Here is a 20414-nt window from a genome sequence, read left to right on the forward strand (position 1 = left end):
CACACATTCAGTATTAATTCACACAGTGGCAAAAGCTGAACTGAACCGTGCCTCGAGTGTGAGGAACAGCTTATGGTGGTCATAGCAAAGACCAACAGCAGAGGATTGCAAGTTCAGATATGCATTTAAATCTGTAAAGAAAGAAGCACGCGCTGCATTTTCAATGTGGTTTTGGACAATATGTGAAAAGCCCTATCAATATTAAACCTGAGAGATACAGTACAAGCACTGATCTATAATAGATACGAGCCGTGTGGAGCGATTACATGTTACAACACACAATTAAACACATATTTTGCAAACTGCACAAAACGAGGCAATTATTTTAATGTCACTTACATGTTATGATCCGGAGGAAGAAGAAACTGGTCCATATGAACTGTAACAGTTACTGACAAAGTCCCTGACAAAGTCTGACAAAGTCCCATACGTAATAGTCTCTGCTGCTCCTTCCTTTTATAGCAAATGTCTAATGAATCCCTCATTGCAGCGTAGGTTATTGTATCAATCATCAGAAGAATGACTGGAACAAACACAGCACTTGGCTGGCTATAATGTGGTATTGTTGTGAAAATTAACTTTAACCCAGGGCCGGAGTGGGACTCCTTTTCAGCCCTGGAGTTTCAAGCCTCAGACCGGCCCACTTCAGTTCACGACTGACTATATTAAAGAGCCCATATTATACATGAAATAGGGTCATATCCTGGTTGTAAGGGTCTCCAACAACAGTCTAATATGCATGCAAGGTCAAAAAACACTTTCATGGTCTTATAATCTGCATTTATTTTTAGCTAATTATCCCAGCGACTCCTGTATGAATCGTCCAGTGATTCATTTGTTCTCAAACCCCTCCTTAGCGCGGAGCTAATCTGCGCTGATTGGACCGATGACAGTCTGTCGCGATTGGTCGACTGCCTTCAGTCAGAGAGGGAAATGGCCAATAGCTAATCAGCAATTTAAAAAGTAATCACAGTTCATACACGCTCGATAGTGTAGACGTGGATTTTAGCTGCCACACTATGGCGAGTGGATAGTGCCACGGATAACCGAACGAAGGAGACAGTCGTGTACTCGCCATACCACACACACACAAAAACACACACACACACCTCCGGATGACAACGCTCCCGCTTCCGCCCGCACCCGCCAGGTTTTAGCCTGAGAACCCGCTCCGTTTTCTGCCCGCCGCGCCCGGTCCCGCTAGAGCGGAGAACACAACCAAAAATCTCCCAGTATACAGTCCAGACAGCCAAGCTGTCTGTATAAACACATACACACACAGCACAAAGCACACAAAGCTCGTTCGTTCGTTCGCTCTCTCTCTCTCTCTCTCTCTCTCTCTCTCTCTCTCTCTCTCTCGCTCTCTCTCTCATACGCGCGCGTGCGCACTAACACACACACAAGCACCACGCAGACTCTCTCTTTCTAATTCGCATAGCAATATCCGTGATATTGCTAGACAGCCCGCTCCCGTCCCAAATTAAACCCGTTACCGACCGCTCCCGCGATTTATTCGGAAATTTATTCCCGCGGCTGTCCCCGCGCCAGATTTCTGCGGCGCGGGAATAAATTTCCGAATAAATCGCGGGAGCAGAACTCTAGCACGGAGCTCCATAAACAAACAGCACGCGTCGCGTTTTTAACGTGACTTTGCACGCGATAAGATAAAATATCCAGTTAACCTGATACAGTACACGCGGTTACAAGTAACAAATCACAACTAAATACATTTGCAAGCTAGAGTAAACGAGGCAACAACTTTAACCGCACGTACTTACACTTGAGAAATGGAAGAAACCCATCCTGACGTCCATCAGTTACTCTTTACTGATCCTTCCTTTAACAAACTCAGATGAAGTATTCTTTGTAGCATGTAGCTTCCAGAAGTTTCCAACTGCTTGGTTATAATGCTGATGTTTCATCTTTGGGTAGAGACTCAATATAATGTCCATCTGCAGTGTGACTTCAATCGACCGGCATGTTTGTGTGCGTGTGTTTGTGGGTGTGCGTGTGTTTCTGGGTTTCTGCGTCAGAGGGCGGGGCCTCAGGTTTGAAATCTCCCGGGTTTGCGCGTGCACGTGAATAACTTGGTTTCGTTCATACGTCATGGCGAAACACCTAATGAGTCGGTATCAAGGCGACTCGTTTGAAGCACTATGAGTCGACTCTTTTATAGATGAATCAACCGTTTTAAACACTGTATTCTTACAGATTTAAGCCTTAGCTGGATACTTCACTTCACTTAGAGCTGTGTTACACACTACATGGAGGGGAATTTTCAAAAACCCATAATATGGGCTCTTTAAAATAAGGTTATTTCCAATTCAGTTTCTAATTACACTATCACGTCTTTTTTTTTTTGAGAAAACAGCTGCTTTAGAACTTTAAATGTTCAACAACCCTAACAGTATTATATGTCTTAACAATAAAAATGAAAAAAATAAATTACTCAGACGAGGATCAAACCCGGGTCGGTGGCGTCATAACCTAACGTGCTAACCACCATATCATCATTAACCTGCAGGCTGCATCTTGCCCACGAGGCTGTGAGAAATAGATAAAAAGAGTAGAGCTGCGGTAAAATAATGAATAAGAAGACTGTGGTAAAGTAAATAAATAAATTATTTTTAAAAAGTGTGACTGCTGAGAGCAACAGATTCTGGAGCTAGGGACACCGGCCCTTGTGGCCAAAAAACGGACCGGCCCACCGGGAATTCTCCCGGTCCTCACGATTAGCTAATCCGGGCCTGCTTTAACCCTTTAGCCTTTGCAGCTGAATCTCCATCTGTCAGTGATTGATGTTTTCATGTCATGATCAGTCCCGTGATCCCCCGTGTTCCGCTAGTGTCTGAAGGAAAAAGGCACGTTCATGTTTTACCAGATCCAGCACTTCAAATTTGGTTATGTACCGTATCGACGTTGATGCGTTTAAGCAAAAGATCCGTACTAACATGGTTCATTTATTTCACTCCGAGTCGACTTTTTCGTTAAAGAATCAATAGTTTTAGACACGATGCACTTTCAGATTAAAACCTCAGCTGAATGTGTTCATTCACTTAGAGCTGTGTTACACACTGCATGGAAGCTCATTTTCAAAAACCCATAATAGTGGCTCTTTAAGCAAATCGTGATACTTTTTTGGTAAAGCAAAGCACCCATTTAAAAATGAAGATTATGGATTTAGAAAATCTGGAGAACAAAATATTTTAAATAATGAAAATTTTGGCAGAGTGAAGTCAATTTTAATCTTTGTTTATGTTGTATAGGGATACTTATTTGTCAGGCCTCTAGATATTTATTTTATCTTATGTTTATTTTAATGTATAATTGATGAATTAATATTAAACATTTGTTTTATGAGTGTATAAATAGAACAACATTTATTTAAGAAAACCTTCAAATTTCACATTCTGTTCATATTATGTTTTGTAATACCGTAGTTTTTGCTGATTTGATGTGGCATATCAGATTACTCTGCAGCACAAGTAATCATATCATTCCTTCAACTTTTACTTGTATTTATTAGCATGAAATAAACATGAATGAACATGTCACATTTCATGTAATCAGTGTTGGGCTTAGCTGTTAACTATAGCCTTTAATATAACTGTAATGTGTCCAAAATATAAGAATGGTTCAAATGAGTTTGAAACAATAATACATTTATAATGCAAAATGAAGAAATATGTGACTCAGGTCTACAGAAACCAGTGTCAATGTTTTGAAATTGAGATTTACACATCACCTAAAAGCTGGATAAGTACGCTTTCCATAGACTTAGACAAAATATTTCAATATAAAAATAATATTTGGCTGAGAAACAACTATTTGAAAATCACATTTAAAGTTGTCTCAAAGAAATCCTTGGCAATACACATCACTAATCAAAAATGTTATTATGATATGCTGTATGTATGGAGGGAAATTATAAAATTGACAATGTTTGGCATAAAAGAAACATAAAATCTGTAATTTTGCCCCATAATACATTTTTGGCTATTGCCAATATATACCCGTGCAACGAAAGGTTTTGTTATGTAGGGTCACATATTTGCAATAATATACCTTTGCACATGGTCAGTCTGTGTTTTCATTTCAGGTGGAAGCAGCAACTGATTCAGAGTGTGAAAGCAAAGGCTCTCGAGAGTATCAGTCTGTTGGGATTCAAGTAGAGGACGAGAGACGGTAAATACTGCCCCATTGCCTCTGTTTTACCTCTATGTGTGAAGGGTGTGTGAGATGTTACACAGAAACACCAGCTGAGTATGAAATGTTGTTGGTTTCATTGGAGGTCTGCCTCTCTCTCACACAGACAGGGCCGGTTTAAGCGCTCCAACAGTGTCACCGCCGCTGTTCAGGCTGACCTAGAGTTGGAGGGTTTCCCTTTAATGGAGGATAAAGGCCTTCAGTTTGGTGGAGGTTTCCAGCGTCACAGCGAGCCCAGCACTCCAACGCAGTATGGAGCCGTCAGGACCGTCCGCACACAGGGTCTCTTCAGCTACCGTGAGGATTATCGCACCCCCACGGAGCCCCCGAGTCCCCAACGGAGCCCCGAGCCCTGGCTGGAGCCCTCGCCGCGGGAGCCCATTGCCACTGTGGCTGTTACAGTAACACCACCCCAACCGTCGGATTCAGGGAGAGCGTCACCCTCCTGCAGGAGAGACGGAAGCTGGTTCATGCAGCTGCTCCACACGGAGACCAAAAAGATGGAGGGATGGTGCAAAGAGCTAGAGGGAGAGGCGGAGGAGAACGATCTGTCAGAGGAAAGTGAGTTAACGCAGCTCCGCTTCTATGAGCCGTTAAATCTTTTTATTATAAAATTTGTTTGGTGGAGAGTTTGGCTCCAGGTTTCAAAGTGGCAGGTATGAATCCAAAGAAGTGTCACATTTAACCGTGAAATGTTGTGGTTATTAAAGGCTCATGCTGAGAGCGCTGCCATGTGAGCAATTATGTCTGTCAACATCTGTCAGGTTTCCATGGCAAAGAGCTGAGAGACACACCGAGGCTCTAAACATCAGAGACAATGAATAGCAATGAGTGTGAAAAAATGCAGTAGAGTCTGATCACTTGTGTTGGGGAGTATTAAAATGAGCAAATTTAATTATAAATTATATTATATCACCCTTTACATTGACCAAAGTTCTTTAAAATGTCAAAAAGTAACTCAAACACAAACCACAAGTGAAGTGAGTATTATCAAGTATGGTTACTTATACTTAAAAGTAGCCCCAAATGCTGGAACCCAACAGTTCCACAATCTCCATCACAATGCAATGACCCAACACCAAGTGGCAACTCGATGCCAGATGTATTTTAACATATATAAAAGAACTGGATGACTATTCCAGAAATGTTGGGAAGCCACAGAAAAAGCTTGCTTACCTTTGATTTTCAACCATGATTCTTGTGTGGAAAGGAGGATGTGGTGGCGCAGTGGGTTGCACGATCGCCTTACAGCAAGAAGGAAGTTGGTTCGAGCCTTGGCTGAGTCAGTTGGCATTTCTGTGTGGAGTTTGCATGTTCTCCCTGTGTTTATGTGTGCTTCCTTCCGGTGCTTCGGTTTCCCCCACAGTCCAAAGACATGTGGTACAGGTGAATTGGGTAAGCTAAAATTGACCATAATGTACATGTGTATGAGTACGTATGGATGTTTCCCAGTGATAGGTTGCTACTGGAAGGGCATTTGCTGCGTAAACCATATGCTGGATAAGTTGGTGGTTCATTCCGCTGTGGCGACCCCAGATTAATAGAGGGACTAAGTCGAAAAGAAAATGAATGAATGAATGAATACATTTTTGTGTGGTGATCTTTTTTTCAACATGGTACTGTGGAGCAAGGAAATGTAGATCTTTAACAAATATTATCAAAACTTTATAATCAACTCTAAAATGAAGGATTCCACTTATGTTCTGAGTACATAGTATATTGAATTTGATGAGGAGCATTCTTCTCAGTAGTCAATGTTGCCATTATCCTTTGATGCTTGTAAAATAGCTTTGCAGCATTTTACTTTCATCTTCAGTGTCATATCATCCCTCAATCATCTTTCTAATGTACTTGTTGTTTCTCTTTAAATTTAGAGGATAAGGCAAAGTCTAAAAAGTATAACAAATTTACTGCCGCTGTTAGTCAGTTGTAGCTTTGATCATTTTAAATATGTACTGTACTGTAATGTGATTACAAATAGAAAGAGCTCTATTTTAATGATCTAGGCGCAAAGTATTAAGCACATGGTGCAAAAGCATTAAGGGCGTATCCAAATCTATTTTTTGCTATTATAAGGATGGAAAAATACGCTTTGCAGCCCAGGTTGAACTTATTCTCTTTATGAGTTATGGATGTGTTTTGAGCATAACATGCATGAAACCAATCAGAGTCTTATCTCACATTTCCTTTAAGAGTCAGTTGCGTCGCACCATGGCACATTTGCATGGCAAACTTTGTAAGTGGAAACCATCTGCATTGCGAGGATATGAATGAGCTCCCTACATTTGGCCTCTTTACTTTAATTTTACTCTTTACCTCATCCCTTATTTTTATGAAGTAAGGAAACGGTGTTGTACCCACTCCACTGAAGACATCCATTAGCCTACATATTTAATTTAGTTTGCTAAGCGCAAAGATTTGCCCCATATGGTGATGCATATGTCTCCAAACCCAGATAGATGGACAAATCTAAACTTGTATTTATTAAACAAATATAAATATGCATAAAATAAATAATACTGCTAATAATAACATTATAATAAAAATGCAAATTGTCATGAATAAACAGAGAAGCCCCCTGACATGAAGAAGGCAGGGAGGCAGTGGTTTTTATATTTATGCAGAAAATAATAATATTTGTAACATTTTAATCCTATTTTTTTTTTCATATGTAAAGATATTTGTTTGTTGCTTAACATTCTGTGTATATTAATTCATGTGTAAGCGTTTGAACCTGAATAGGCGCATAACTAACAAACTCTGTGCTGAACTTTAAGCCAGTCTTCAGTTGGTCAGTGGCGCAGTCTTTTTCATTCAAGCTCCTTAAAACACCTCCTTTATAGACCGGCACACCCATGAGTCCACAAAGTGGTGCAAATGAATTAGCTATTTAAACAACGTGACGCAAAATGTGAAAAATTATGGTTGCACTGGTCTGAAAATAGCAACAAATCGCGCCAAACACACCTTGCGCCTTATTGCACCGGATGTATGATAGGGCCCTAAATGTTAGAATTGTATCACATGATCAGTTACATTATAATTTCATCTGAAAGTTCACATGAGTTTACAGACACTTTATGACCTGCAGAAAGTTTTTCAGTAGATGCTTATTACATATTTATCTTTTTTCTCTGTTTGTGTGTTAGTCCTGGGGAAGATCCGGAGTGCTGTAGGAAGCGCGCAGCTCCTGATGTCCCAGAAATTCCAGCAATTTTATTGGCTTTGCCAGCAAAACCTAGTAAGTGACATCAATGCACACATGCCAATTTGTGCACAAGTATGTGTTCTGTTTGTGCTATTTTGCTAGGCTTTGTACTCTCTGCAGCTCTTCCCCAGATGCTCAGCCGCTCTCCTCCACAGGGGTGTTCTGTGCTGGAGTAATAATGGTGTCGTTGACGGCCTTTTGTTCTGCTGTCACATTCATTAAATATGATACACAACAGCACATCAGCTGATCTGAGTCGGGCATGCAGAGAAAACAAATGACCAAGTACGGAGGCAAACGCAGTTGAGCAGCGCTTTAGAAAACAGCCTAAATCCTCATGAATAAAATGCTCCACTGTTCAAAGCAAACACTCACAGTGGTTGATTTGGCAACACACAGATTTATGAAATGGCAACAAGTGATATAAATATAGTTATTGCATCAAATACAGTTGCACTTCAGTTGTCAAATTGAAGTTTTTGTAAATTTCAACCCAAATTCTTTAATGAATAGCCAAAATTCTCTTATTATGGGTGAAAGGGCAAAGCTTTTGGTCTTTATCAGAATATATTTTACAGAAAATATTTAATATGTTTTACAAATATATATTTTTGAAATAGCTTTTTCAGAATGGCATAAAATTATATGTATAAATAAAGAATATTAAGTTATGATTATCTTCCATAAAGATTTTTGTTAATTGCCTGCTGTGAATATATCAAAACTTCATTTTTAATTAGTAAAGAGCTTTGCTAAACATTGGTTTTAGCGAATCTTTAAAGGTGGTTTTCTCAATAATTATTTTTTTAACCCTTACATTCCAGATTCTCAAAAGGTTTCTCTGCCAAATATTGTCCTAGCCTAACAAAGCATACATTAACGAAAAGAGCTTGTTCATTTTGCTTTAGGGTAATGTATAAATATCAGTTTTGACATGATGAACTCTTATGACTCGTTTTGTGGTCTAGGGTCACAAATACGACAAAGCAGTGACCTTGACATTTAGAAAATGATTAACAATTTTAGAAAGAATTTAGCAAATACATGATGTAGTGTTGCATTCAGTGTGTTATTATTTATTTATGATAACATGTTAGTTGAAGTACCAGTTGTCACTATTAACTATAATAGTTTATATTCTGGCTATTATAAGATATTGGCTGTTTATTAGTTCTTATAAAGTACATATTCTGCATGATTTCTATTCTAAATCTCTCATCCTACCCAACTACTATATTAATAACTATTAATAATTTTATTGTGGCGAACAAAAAATATAGTTAATATTTTGCTAATACAGAGAATTGTACTTAAATAAGGTGTGATTTTATTTGTTAATGGGATTTCTATTCAGTTATGTTTAGTATTCATATTTTAATTATCTAGTATTGTGTTATAGATGTTGGGTTGTGTTGCAGGACCCCAGTGCCATGCCTCGGCCCACTTCTCAGGACCTTGCCGGGTTCTGGGACCTGCTGCAGCTCTCCATCGATGATGTTACCTCCAAGTTCAATGAGCTGCAAAAGATCAAGTCCAATGATTGGAGGCTTATTGACAGCCCAGTAAAGAAGGTGAGAGCCGACTAGGTGCAGGATCATCCTAGTCATAATTGCCATCAAACCTGATTCCGTGCTCCACACTATACATATAAAAGAAATGTTGTACAACTGCTGTTCAAAAAGTTGGAGTCTATAGGATTTTTTGGTTATACTTTATTTATAACAGTGTGCTTGAGTCTGTATTTACTCAGTCATTTTAACTAATTACTTGATGGTGTGGTCCACTAAGATATCATATTTTAAACTTTAGTTGATGTGTAATGTAGCTGAATGAACATAAACAACATCTCTGAATGTAAGATGCTCAAAATTCAGTGCAAAGGGAGACATTGGCTTTTACAAAGTTAGCATGGCAAAGCCCACAGCAAACAAAGTTTGAGGACTACAAAAAAATACATCTAGGTTATTGAGATCACAAATGCTTCAGGCTACGCCCATTTACCATGCACATACACCCCGCACACAAAAGGGCCATGGCCAGATGTGCTGCCATGTAATAGCAGTGAAAGCTAAAATGCCATCCAAATGCTGCTATTTTCATAGAGCTTCTTCTGTTTCTGTATTTGGGCTTCCAAGGGACACGACACAAAGAGAGAAGTGCTTACAATTTAATTTGAATTAGGTTCCAGAGAATTATAAAAAATATATAGCTAGCATTTGACAAAGGACAGCTTCTAGAATGTCTCCCAGTTCAGTACTGGATTTGATTATAACTCCTCAAAGAAGAATCAGCTCCAATCATAATGGACGAAGCTGTGGATTGTGAGCCACAACCTGTTTTTTTATTTGTTAAAATTGAACTGTTACATGCATAGTATCTAGTGTTAGTGCTATGTTGCAGCAAGGACATAAACATGGATGTTAACAATTAGAAATGCTGTTTGGCACCGCTTACAATTTACAAATTCAAATTTTTTTGTCAAACCCTTGTAAACCTTCCCAATCTTCACCAGCGCTGCATTGTCTCTCTATGTGGCTGTTCAGCCTTTCAGAGGAACTAGAAAATATGACAGTCATTTTCATATTAGCTGAGTACAGTAGCTTTATATAATCAAAGCAAGATATATTTACAAACGAAGCATGAGCTTACATTGCTTTGCATCTTATAAACACAACCAAGCCTTAAAAATACACTTTGGACCACCCCTTTAAGTAAGTGCTTACTGTGTAGTTATGATGAGGATTAGATGTATGGTTAGTTACATGTAATAATACTTAATTTATTGTTATTACTACTTTAATTTTAAAAATGTAACAATTTTTTTTTTCTCAAAATAAATGAACACAATAATTATGTGTTTTTTTAGATATTATAAAAAGAATCATTGTTTTAAAATATATAATTAAGATTCAAAATCTTCTTAAAATTCCATTTTACCATTATAGGAATCAGTCATAACATTTTACATATTAAACTAGAAAACAGCTATTATTAAATAATAATAAAAAACACTATTGCAGTACAAATCCATTTTTAATTGCAATTCAGATATTACCTAAATTGCAATGAAAAAGTGACCACAGTATGTGTACATTCTTATCCTGTGTTTGGATATTGCTTGTTTTAGCTCCCGCCGCCAGTACCAAAGAAGACATTACGTAAGAGTGTGACAAGGGAAAAATCTTTGGATCTCCCAGACCGTCAGAGAATAGAGGCACGACGGCGCCTCATGGCAGCCAAACGCGCAGCTTCATTCCGCCAAAACTCAGCATCAGAGCGAGCCGACAGCATCGAGATCTATATACCAGAGGCCCAAACACGACTTTGAGAGACACAGGGAACAGCTTTATCATATCGTCAACATCATTTTCAATACCATGACACAATCATCAGGCTAATCGTCCGAGACAAGGGTTAAGGTTTTTGTATACCTGGTTTCCGAACTGCCTGTTACATCTATGTGAAGTTTCCCTATTAAGGGAGACTCACACTTCCCCACAATAAAACATATTGCACAACATATCGCAATTGTAGGCCCTCATGACAACAGTGTTGCCTGACGAAGCAAAACTTCACATATAAGCTTTAATCACAGCTGAGAAACACATTCAATTTGATATTCTCTTTGTTTGTGTCTTTATGACATCCGTTTAGCACTTTCAAAGTTGAAAATTCACATTTTGAGGCCTCAAATCTAAAGTTTTCATTTGTTTTCATTGGATTGAAGAAAAGTATTTAGTTTGTATCCTGTTTGGTTTCATTTGCATTTAATTTCTCTCCCTCCATTATCGTAGTTCAGTTTTTTTAGTGACGTTCGTGGTATTTTTGTCTCTTGTTAGCATTGTGCCAGTGCTGAAATACCTCAATCATACATTTCAGACTGAAGCCGCTTGCCAGAACGGACAGTCACAGCCTTTAAAAAAAAAAAAGTCACATTACACTGTTATGGAGTAACTTCAATCTCAGAATGAGGGTTTACGCTGTCAGATCAAGAGATCAGTTTTTATTATTCTCGTACTTACAGATATAATGCTGATGGATTGTCATTCTAGAGGAGCTGCTGTATGTTTTTGGGTGCAATTGCTTCAAACCTAAAATCAACAATGTAAAGGTTCAAAAATGCATTTTGCACTTTCTTCTAAATGTGTGTTTGTATGTATTTCCAAGGGAAATGAAGTTCTAAAAGATATTGTTGCAGTTGAATTGCAAGGATTTGTGTGACTATCGATTTGTCATTTCACGTCTCTGAATGTTTCATTTCTGCAGCCTCATTTGGCCATTCATCGGTTTGTATTTATTTTATTGAACAGTTTTTCTCTCAATCTGCTGTTATCAAATGTCTGACCCATGTTCTCTGCACAAAAATATGCTTTTTATGTCCTTTCTGTACGTCTTGACAAAGAATCAATGATTCTGTCTGGGCTGAAGGAGATGTCGGTGTACCCATTATTATCTTGATCACTTGCTGGTTGGTGATGGATGGTTTTTCTGTAAGACTGCACATCTGTGAGAATGATTTAATAGTATAATCAAACTGTTCTCAAGTCAGTTTGAAGGCATTTGTACAAAAAGGTGACTGCAGTACAGAGAATGGTTGATTATATTACATGATCATAACCAAAGGTTAGCCAACTTTGACTTGTTATACAATTGTTGGATTTATTTAATTTAAAATTGTTTTTCATCGAAGTGCTTCACTAATGATACCACTTCCTGTTTGACGTCCAGCAGTTCAGCTCTAACACTTGTTCTGTAATATGAAGCGTAAAAAGTGGGGCCTAAAATTAACACCTGCCAAGTGCCAAATGAAAGCAAAAAATTAGTTGCGCAGTAAATGATATCTGCCATTTTTGCATTTTTTTATTTTTACAATGTCAAAGAACAATGTGGTTTAGCACTATTTTTAAATTGTAATAATAACTGTGCTGTAATGAAATAAATGTAATTAGAAACGCAGCACTGTGATCTCGTGAGCAGCTCACAATAGCAATGTTTTCAGTGTTTCAGCATTTGCAAGTGCTGTGTGTATGAGTTGCTTAAAATACGCATTTAAATGGCACCTTATTTACCTCTTTTGCAAGATCTAAGAAAAGCCTTTGGTGTCTCCAGAATATGTATGTAAAGTTTCAGCTCAAAATACCCATCAGATTATTTATTATAGCCCCCAGAATCTGCCCAGTTTGGTGTCTCAATACATTGTAGCTGATTTTGTAGCCTGTAGCTTTAAAAGCAAATGAGCTGCTTTTCCCCGCCCACTGTTACCACATGCATGTCTGCTTCTCATCATGCGCCTCAGATAGACAGCAGTCAGTGACAGAGACAGAGTCTGATGAAGCTGAAATACAGCTCATTGGTCAAAAATGGCAATTAAGTTTATTTAATGTATTTGTAGTAGAGTTTTTTCAAGCCTTTCTGAAATGATGAGTCTTGCACAAATGCCTTTTGTAGTACACTCATACCCACACATATTAGCATTTACTGACACCATGCAGCCGTGGTGATTATAGTGGTTAAGAATTACAGCAATTCGACTGTCTTTATTGCAAACATACTCAGTTATAAAAATCTTTTAATCTTATAAAACTTAAAAAAATTAATCCTAGTTTATTTGCCAAACAAAATGTTCTGTGGACATGTGTATACGTGTTATTATAGAAACATGGCGCCTGTCAATCAATTGGTGGGCGGGAAAAACCGCACTCCTACGTCACATTGTGGTGGGCCTCAAAATCACTGCGATTTGGATTTTATTTTAATGTCAGGAAATTTTTAAATAGAGACTTATTGTGTTTCTGTCACTCCAATATGACTGTGGACTCACTATACATACAGACAGTTCCGTTCAAACGGCTTACAAAAATAGTTTTTCATCATAGGTCCCCTTTAAATAGTTTATATTATTATACAATACTAAAATAAACCTAATTATTACCTACTGTTAAGTAGTATTGTAGTGATAATCCATTGTTTAGCTGTGTGTTTACCAAACATCTGCCTTTTTGCAAAGAAATAATGAACCATTTAATGGTAAAACATGTTTATTTGCTTGGTACTTTCTCTTAAGTAATTGGCAAGTCTGGCAAAAGGCTAATTTTAGGCCCTGAGGTAAATGTCACTGCTAACAGTTTCAAAACCCCTAAAAGTCTTTTTTCTTGCCATTTTTTACTATATTTAATTCACCATATCTTCTTACAGTGCCCATCATGCACGGTTACGTTTCATTTCAGATGTCAAGCTATATCCGCTCTTTCCACCCTTTTTTGCCTCTGTGTCAACTGAAGGAGACAAGACCAGAGATTAGAGGAGATTAGTTTTATCACTTCCACTCCACTTCCTTGTAGCTTTATATTCTCAATTTCCTTTGCGAGATGACCTTGAGAAAAGCTCATCGTTAGAGGCAAATATTTTCTTTTAATTTGTCACTGCTCCGTATCTTCCTGCTGTAAGTCATTGTTTAAACACAATTACAGCATTCCATTCAAGAGACACATGTAATCGATGAAACTGACTTCTGGCTGTTGGGACATTTTGGGAAGTAATTTCTTAAAACTTAGCGTCTAAAGTGACAATATGGCATTCTGCTTCTCATTTCACATCAATGAAAGTGTTAATAGATTATCTTGTTAATCATTATTTGAAAGTTCTGAGTCGTGGCCCTCAGGGTTTACAGAAATCCACTCTCCTAGGCCTTACAAACTTGTCGGACTGTTGAAATACACATTAAACTGATGGGTAACTCTTTCAAATATTGTCTAATGCAATAGCTAACATGAACTATATTAAACTATATATATATATTTTAACAACATTTGTTAATAAAAATACAGTGGTTTCAGTAGTTCATGTTAGTTCACAGTGCATAAACTATTGTTACCAGATATTTTTCAAAATAATTTGAAGATTAATGAAAGCTGTAGAATTTTAGTTTGTGTAACTTTATGTCAAAGCATTACCAGCTGATGTAATGTTTTGCCAAATTGATTTATTGATTCTTAATGGGTTACTTTAGTCACGTTTTCTTTATTCTGAAGTTTATTCTCTATATCTTGAGTAATTATGGTTGTGATTATGCCGTCCTGCAATGTGGCAGCTGTCCTTTCTGATTAACTTGCTCAATTATCAATATGCAAACATGCCAGACATGCAGGCAGTGTTTATGTGCCAAATATGTTGATGTGCCACATGTTTGAACAGCTTCTGCTGTTAACAGATCCTCACGTGTGTCTTCTTCACCATGCTTTATCTTCATTACCATTTTCGTGACAGTCTGAAAGCGTTGCGGTGAGCTGACCTCTAAACAAATATTTGGAAAATCAAAAAATGCTCACGTCCCATTTTTTAAAACAATGGAGTCCTTTCTAAACTTTGTTTGATGTATGATGGTTCTGTTTTTTCGAAAGGGTTGCACTGGGTGGTCATTTTGTTTAAATATGCTTTCACAAACATCTATTCAAATGTACATTTACTCCATTGATTTCCATCAAAATAAATCATGTCAGTATTTAACAAAAAGAAAGGATTTACCCTCCAGACCACAGTATATATGAAAAACAGCCAGCGGGCCTTTGGTACTGGACTAAGACACCCCGCTTTCGGTTTCTTACTGTAGAGAATCTTTTTCTTGGGACTGGATTAATCCTGAATCTCAGAATGTGAAAAGATCTTAGTGAAATTAACATATGAGAAAGGTAGTTGTTTAGCTGAGAATATTTTCATTTATTATACTGTATATCATATCTATATGAAGGGTGAATATAATACCAAATATTCATTATTTGTACAGAATTATATAAATAGTTATATATAAATATATATAATATAAATACATAATTGATCTTTTGTTGAAGCAAAGCTCTTTTTCTGCTCTTCCTCTTTGGTTGAGTTGAGTTTTTGTTTTGTTTTGTTTTTCTTTTCTTTTTTGGGTGGCATGCACCATTCTGATGCTGAATGTGGGTTTACCTGCTTCATTGCTTTTCCAAATCACTTTTTTGAATGTTGTTTACTGTTAAACCTATCGGTTGAGTTTATTTTTTACGTACTCATGAAATGTTTCAATTGTGTTACTAATTTGTGTTATGAATTTGACACTTTGTTTTGGGTCACCTGGATTATTTGTGTTTCTTTTCACGACTTGATTATTGCTATGATTATACATTGTAAATATTTCGGTCATTAAATTTTTTGAAGGAAACAAGTTACGTGGGTCATCTTGAATTGTTTCTGCACAACATTTACAACAAAACTTTTACCAACAGAGCTGTCTCAGATTTGTTTTATAAGTCCAGCGCCGCATTTGTGACAAAGCATAGCCTAATTATGACTAAATATTTTCATTCGGATTCAAAAGAAATTCCATTTATCAAAACAGATTAAATAGCACTACAATCTTTCCACCATGTTGTTTTGACATTGGTATTTATACATGTTATAAGCCTTATTACTTTTGGGAGTAAACAGCCAATACAAGCATCAGTAGCGCTCACGGCTCCTGTAGCAGCCACTTATATCTTCGTGCTGTAGATCCACACAGACCCATTTGCAGGAGATAAATCGCCGCAATAACTGAGAATACACCATTTTCTTGTTCATCTTTCTACTTAAGTTTTTCATGTACTGATTCAATTTATATTTAGTGTTCTTTTTTCTTAACAAAGTTTATATTTAGAGGCATGTTCACTCTCAGTGAATATTATCATAAACGTTTCCTAAGCAACCCCTTACAAAAATAGCCTACAGGAATCCTGCAGGAATTTCATACAGGTATCCTACAGGATTTCCAGCTCATTTTCCTGTAGGAATACCTGCAGGAATTTTGTGAAGGAAATTTTAAGAAAGAGATTTATGAAGGAAATTTATGCAGGGATTGTTCCTGCAGGAATTACAATCCTACAGGTCTAATAAAATATACAGTTCCTGCAGGATTATTGTGCAGAAAAGACATAAAGTTAGACAAATTTCACAATGAATCAATGTATTTTCACAAATTATTTATTAAAATTGTTAAAAAAAATAAAAATAAAAAGTAGACCAGAATCCAATGAACAGGCTGCGTTTACTCCATTTTCCTAAAAAAAAGAAGAAAAAAAAGTGTCCTGTAAGTGGTAGAGTATACAGAATACAGTCTGTACAGTATAAAAAACATTACAGCTATGAAGAATCCCCATAAACAACCAATGGACCCTTTTCACAAGACTGTTATGATGTGTTGTTAAAGATCATCTGCATCTTAAATACCTTAAAGTTTTTAATATTTAGATTTTTCAAACTTATGTACATTTACATTCATTTATGTATAATACAATCTTTATGTCAAATTAAAAAAACAATGCGAGGAGTATCTAATGAAGTGTCTATGGGGACAGGACAGTAAATTTGACATTGTTTTCAAATGTCAAAAAAGTCGTTTTTCTTTCTCATTCACTGCGCTTGGAGTTTACCAACTATGATGGTTTCAGCTGCTAAAAAACACGCAAATGTGAAAAGGGTCCATACAAGTGTGTGCGTGTGTGTGTGTGCGTGCGTGCGTGCACAAATGATTACCTTACTTGTAACTTGTGCTCATCATTTACTTTTTCCCCTTACTGCTGCTCTGATAAATTTTATTGGTACGTTTGGAAACTTCTTCTGTACTACGTCTGTAAATTCCCCTCTTCTGAATATCCTCCTCCTGAGAGTTTCTTTGTTCTCTAAAGAGAAATAGATAAAGTTGAAAATACTTATCTTCAATCATGATAAAGCATGGGCAGGATTTAAGTTTCTGTTGGTATGATAACATTGGATAAAATATCACAATATTGTGATTACTGCTCTAAAATAATTTATTTTTAAACATCTGAGTAAAAAACAACAACTTAAACACATTATATTTTAGGAAAGATTTTAAATATTTTGGAACGGCAAACATGTCAGGCTAAATAATTAAAATAAATCATTGACTGCTGCTGTCGTCATTAGTTTCAAAAACAGATTTCTTTACAACACATAAAAAACCTTTACAAATACCTAGGAAACGGTATAGCAGAAAATATTGGTGGTTATAAAACCATGACTTTTCCAAACAGACATAAACCTTGAAACCGGTTATTGTCCAATACTCATGATCACAAGTCTTGATGTTTGCTGTACGTTTTACCTTTAATGTCTAGAACTGTGGCTGGTGAACTTTCATCCTCATAGGCAACATCCACAACATCCCCAGGTTCAAATTTCGTTTTCAGTAGGTTCTTTTTAGAAACAATAATGTCATAGGTCGATGGTTCCTCCTTCCATTCCACTAATGTTAGGACTCATGTTTTGCCCATTTTCTAAGATAGATAAATATATAGACATAAATAAACACACACATACATGCACACAATTATTTCTGATGGCTACAGCTGACTGTATCCATGACAACAGTTTTACCTTAATGTACCTGCCAAAGAGCAGTTTGCTGTCCGGCCGCAGCGATAAATGATTTCTGAGGTAACAAAAAACTATATTAGCATCAATTATAAGCAGTAAAAATACTAAATAAAACACTGGTTATGTTAACAATGATAAAAATATCCTTTCATATAGTCATTTTTTAAATTAAGTTCTTATATGATGGGCGGTAGTAGACATTTAGCAATGTACTAGTATTGTTAATGTGATCTCGACTTAAAAAATCAAGTAGGTATTTGTTTTGGTGTTACAAAACAATTTACTGATTTAACATTAAAACAGAGCAGTTGTTAGAGCACTTTAACGATAAAATAACTTAAGAAAAGTGTTTTACCTTCAGAAGACGGTTGGTGACAGTTGACTGACGTGCATTCGAATCGGCGACGTGAAGCGAGTCATCTCAATGAATCGAATCTTTTCTCTGAATGATTCATTTTACCGGAGTTTAAACTACACTGTTACGCCAGTAGGTGGCGAAAAGGAGCGTCTTTTTTAAGCGTGAAAGACTGTATAAATCTGTAAAGCACAGATTCATCAAAACACACGTATTCCACAAACAAATAATTTATTTTGTAAGAAAAAATCTGTTTATAAGAATGTTTGTTTTAATGTGTCTAGTCCATTTTGTCAAATAATACACACACATATATTAGTAGTAGTCATTATTAACTTAAAATATTGTAAATATATTATGTGTATAAAATAGACCTATACATTATTGGCAGCAATGTATTATCTAATTTCAATTTAGCATTTATATCTTATTTTATTTAAAATGTTTAACAAATGTTTATATTAATTTAATAATTAAATTTACTCTAACATTGCAGAAAACACATTATGTTTACCAATCACCTGAACAATAACCTTAACCTGCTTCTTTTTAAAGAATAAAAATGGAGTAAAAAGTGTACTTAAATGAAGAGGCACCAGTCCCAGCTGCCACAAAAAGGCAATGGACACAGAATAAAATAGGTTGCTCAGGTCAAAAAGACAGAGAATAAAGGATAACAGCAACAAACATTTTAAAAGAAAGAGGAAGAGACTCTGTTGAACTCATAAAATGCACAGACATACGTTTAACATATATCTACCTCAAGGACAGGTCTTGCAGTTTTTTTATTTATTTATTTTTTTATTTTTATTTTTTTTGCATCTAACCAAACAGATTTTTAATAAGTGAAAAAAAGTATAGAAATGAAACGTAAAAGTGTACAGCTTGCTTGTTTGCATAAATGCATAATTTGAATGGTTTAGTGTAATGGTTGATTTTTATAATTGCCTATAATCTATTTGTATACTTTATTTATGTATTTATTTTCTTATTTTTTGTTTGTTTGTTGTAATGTTTATCTGTTATAACTCATATTGTATTGCTACCAAAAACAAGTGACACAATTTCTTTCATTCCAATTACAACAAATAATTCCTGCAAGTCCTGCAGGAATTATAAAAATCCTGCAGGATTTGTCACTTGCTTGGATCCATTGTAAAAACCTGTAGGAAATTCCTGCACATATTGTTAATGTGTCCTACAGGATTTTTGAATTCCTGCAGGACAGCAGCTTTTATGAAGGGAAAAAAAATGAATCCTTCAGGATTCCTGCAAAAAGTACTGCATGATTCTAAAACCTGTAGGAATTGCCTGCACATATTGTCAATTTGTCCTGCAGGATTTCATAATTCCTACAGGATACCAGCAGGTTCCTGCAGAAAAAAATGAAAATCCTGCAGGATTCCTGTAGGCTATTTTTGTTCAAGTTGGGAACCCCCACCAGCGGCTTGAATTCCCCCTGAGGGCAACAGGCGGCTACAAAGTCTTTGCTAAACTAACTTTGTTCCATTTTGGTGACTGTCGCTTTTAAATTCAAATGAGATTGTACTTTCAGCCCTCTTTCCAAAACTGAGTCGAGCTACATTCCACATCTTAGTCCGAGGTGCACTAAGAAGTTGTAATGTACACTTACAATGATTAATTTTATAAAGATATAAAACATTGGCACCAATTACACACGCATGTGCGTCCACTTGGATGTTCATCGAAGGCTGCAGCACTTCTCCTAATGGGTGGGGCTTTTCGACTCTGGAGGATGTCAAACAAAATGTTTCTGCAGACTTTTTATGGAGTGATTATAAAAATGAAATTTAGACATTTTGGCCATTAGAATCTGGTTATATTCACAAACTGTTGCCTCACAACTGTTTAAACCCCTTATAAAACAGGTTTTTGCATAATAGGTCCCCTTTAAAGCTAATAAAGTTGTAAATAAAGTTCAATTTCTTACACGGACCAAAACAGTGTTTCCAAACGTTTGAGTTTTATAACTCAGATATCCTTAGCACAAGTGTGGTTTGCAGTTTTGTCTTGTGGTCTGTCTACAGAAACACAATTTGAGGAAGTTTCTTTAATCCGGAAGATACCACTATATTTTTAATCTATTAAATTTACTACCTTCGTTATGTAAATTATAGTTCTAAGCATCAGTAAACAACAGGATGTGAAGACTGAGGTTTTTTAGTATCTCATATTTATCTTACATTTATACATATTTATCTTCTATTTGTCTTCTGTTTT

The 20414-nt window shown here is 36.4% G+C and overlaps 1 protein-coding gene and 1 long non-coding RNA gene across 11 annotated transcripts in view; one reads left to right on the top strand and one right to left on the bottom strand.

Annotated features, from left to right (window-relative positions):
* Window positions 1-13230, top strand: part of dlgap2a (discs, large (Drosophila) homolog-associated protein 2a) — a 249872-nt gene extending 236642 nt beyond the window's left edge. For all 9 annotated transcript variants that reach the window (XM_087290537.1, XM_087290539.1, XM_087290543.1 and 6 more), the window contains 5 exons: window positions 4100-4185; window positions 4313-4767; window positions 7356-7447; window positions 8833-8985; window positions 10542-13230. In XM_087290537.1, coding sequence (XP_087146663.1) covers window positions 4100-4185; window positions 4313-4767; window positions 7356-7447; window positions 8833-8985; window positions 10542-10742 — 987 coding nt within the window. In that variant the 3' untranslated portion in view covers window positions 10743-13230. The remainder of the gene's footprint in view (window positions 1-4099; window positions 4186-4312; window positions 4768-7355; window positions 7448-8832; window positions 8986-10541) is intronic.
* Window positions 13231-16386: 3156 nt separating this feature from the next.
* On the bottom strand, window positions 16387-19595 carry LOC108191553 (uncharacterized). Of its 2 annotated transcripts, none has more exons than XR_015513407.1 (5): window positions 18174-19595; window positions 17819-17873; window positions 17547-17718; window positions 16960-17100; window positions 16387-16479 (listed from the first exon to the last, which is right to left on the bottom strand). It is a non-coding gene; the product is annotated as an uncharacterized LOC108191553 (long non-coding RNA). The 2 variants fall into 2 exon arrangements; XR_015513406.1 differs by having other exon boundaries at window positions 16955-17100.
* Between the last annotated feature and the right edge of the window lie 819 nt (window positions 19596-20414).

This window comes from Danio rerio, chromosome 17 (assembly GCF_052040795.2).
Source record: "Danio rerio strain M-AB ecotype USA chromosome 17, GRCz13ab, whole genome shotgun sequence".
Taxonomy (NCBI): domain Eukaryota; kingdom Metazoa; phylum Chordata; class Actinopteri; order Cypriniformes; family Danionidae; genus Danio; species Danio rerio.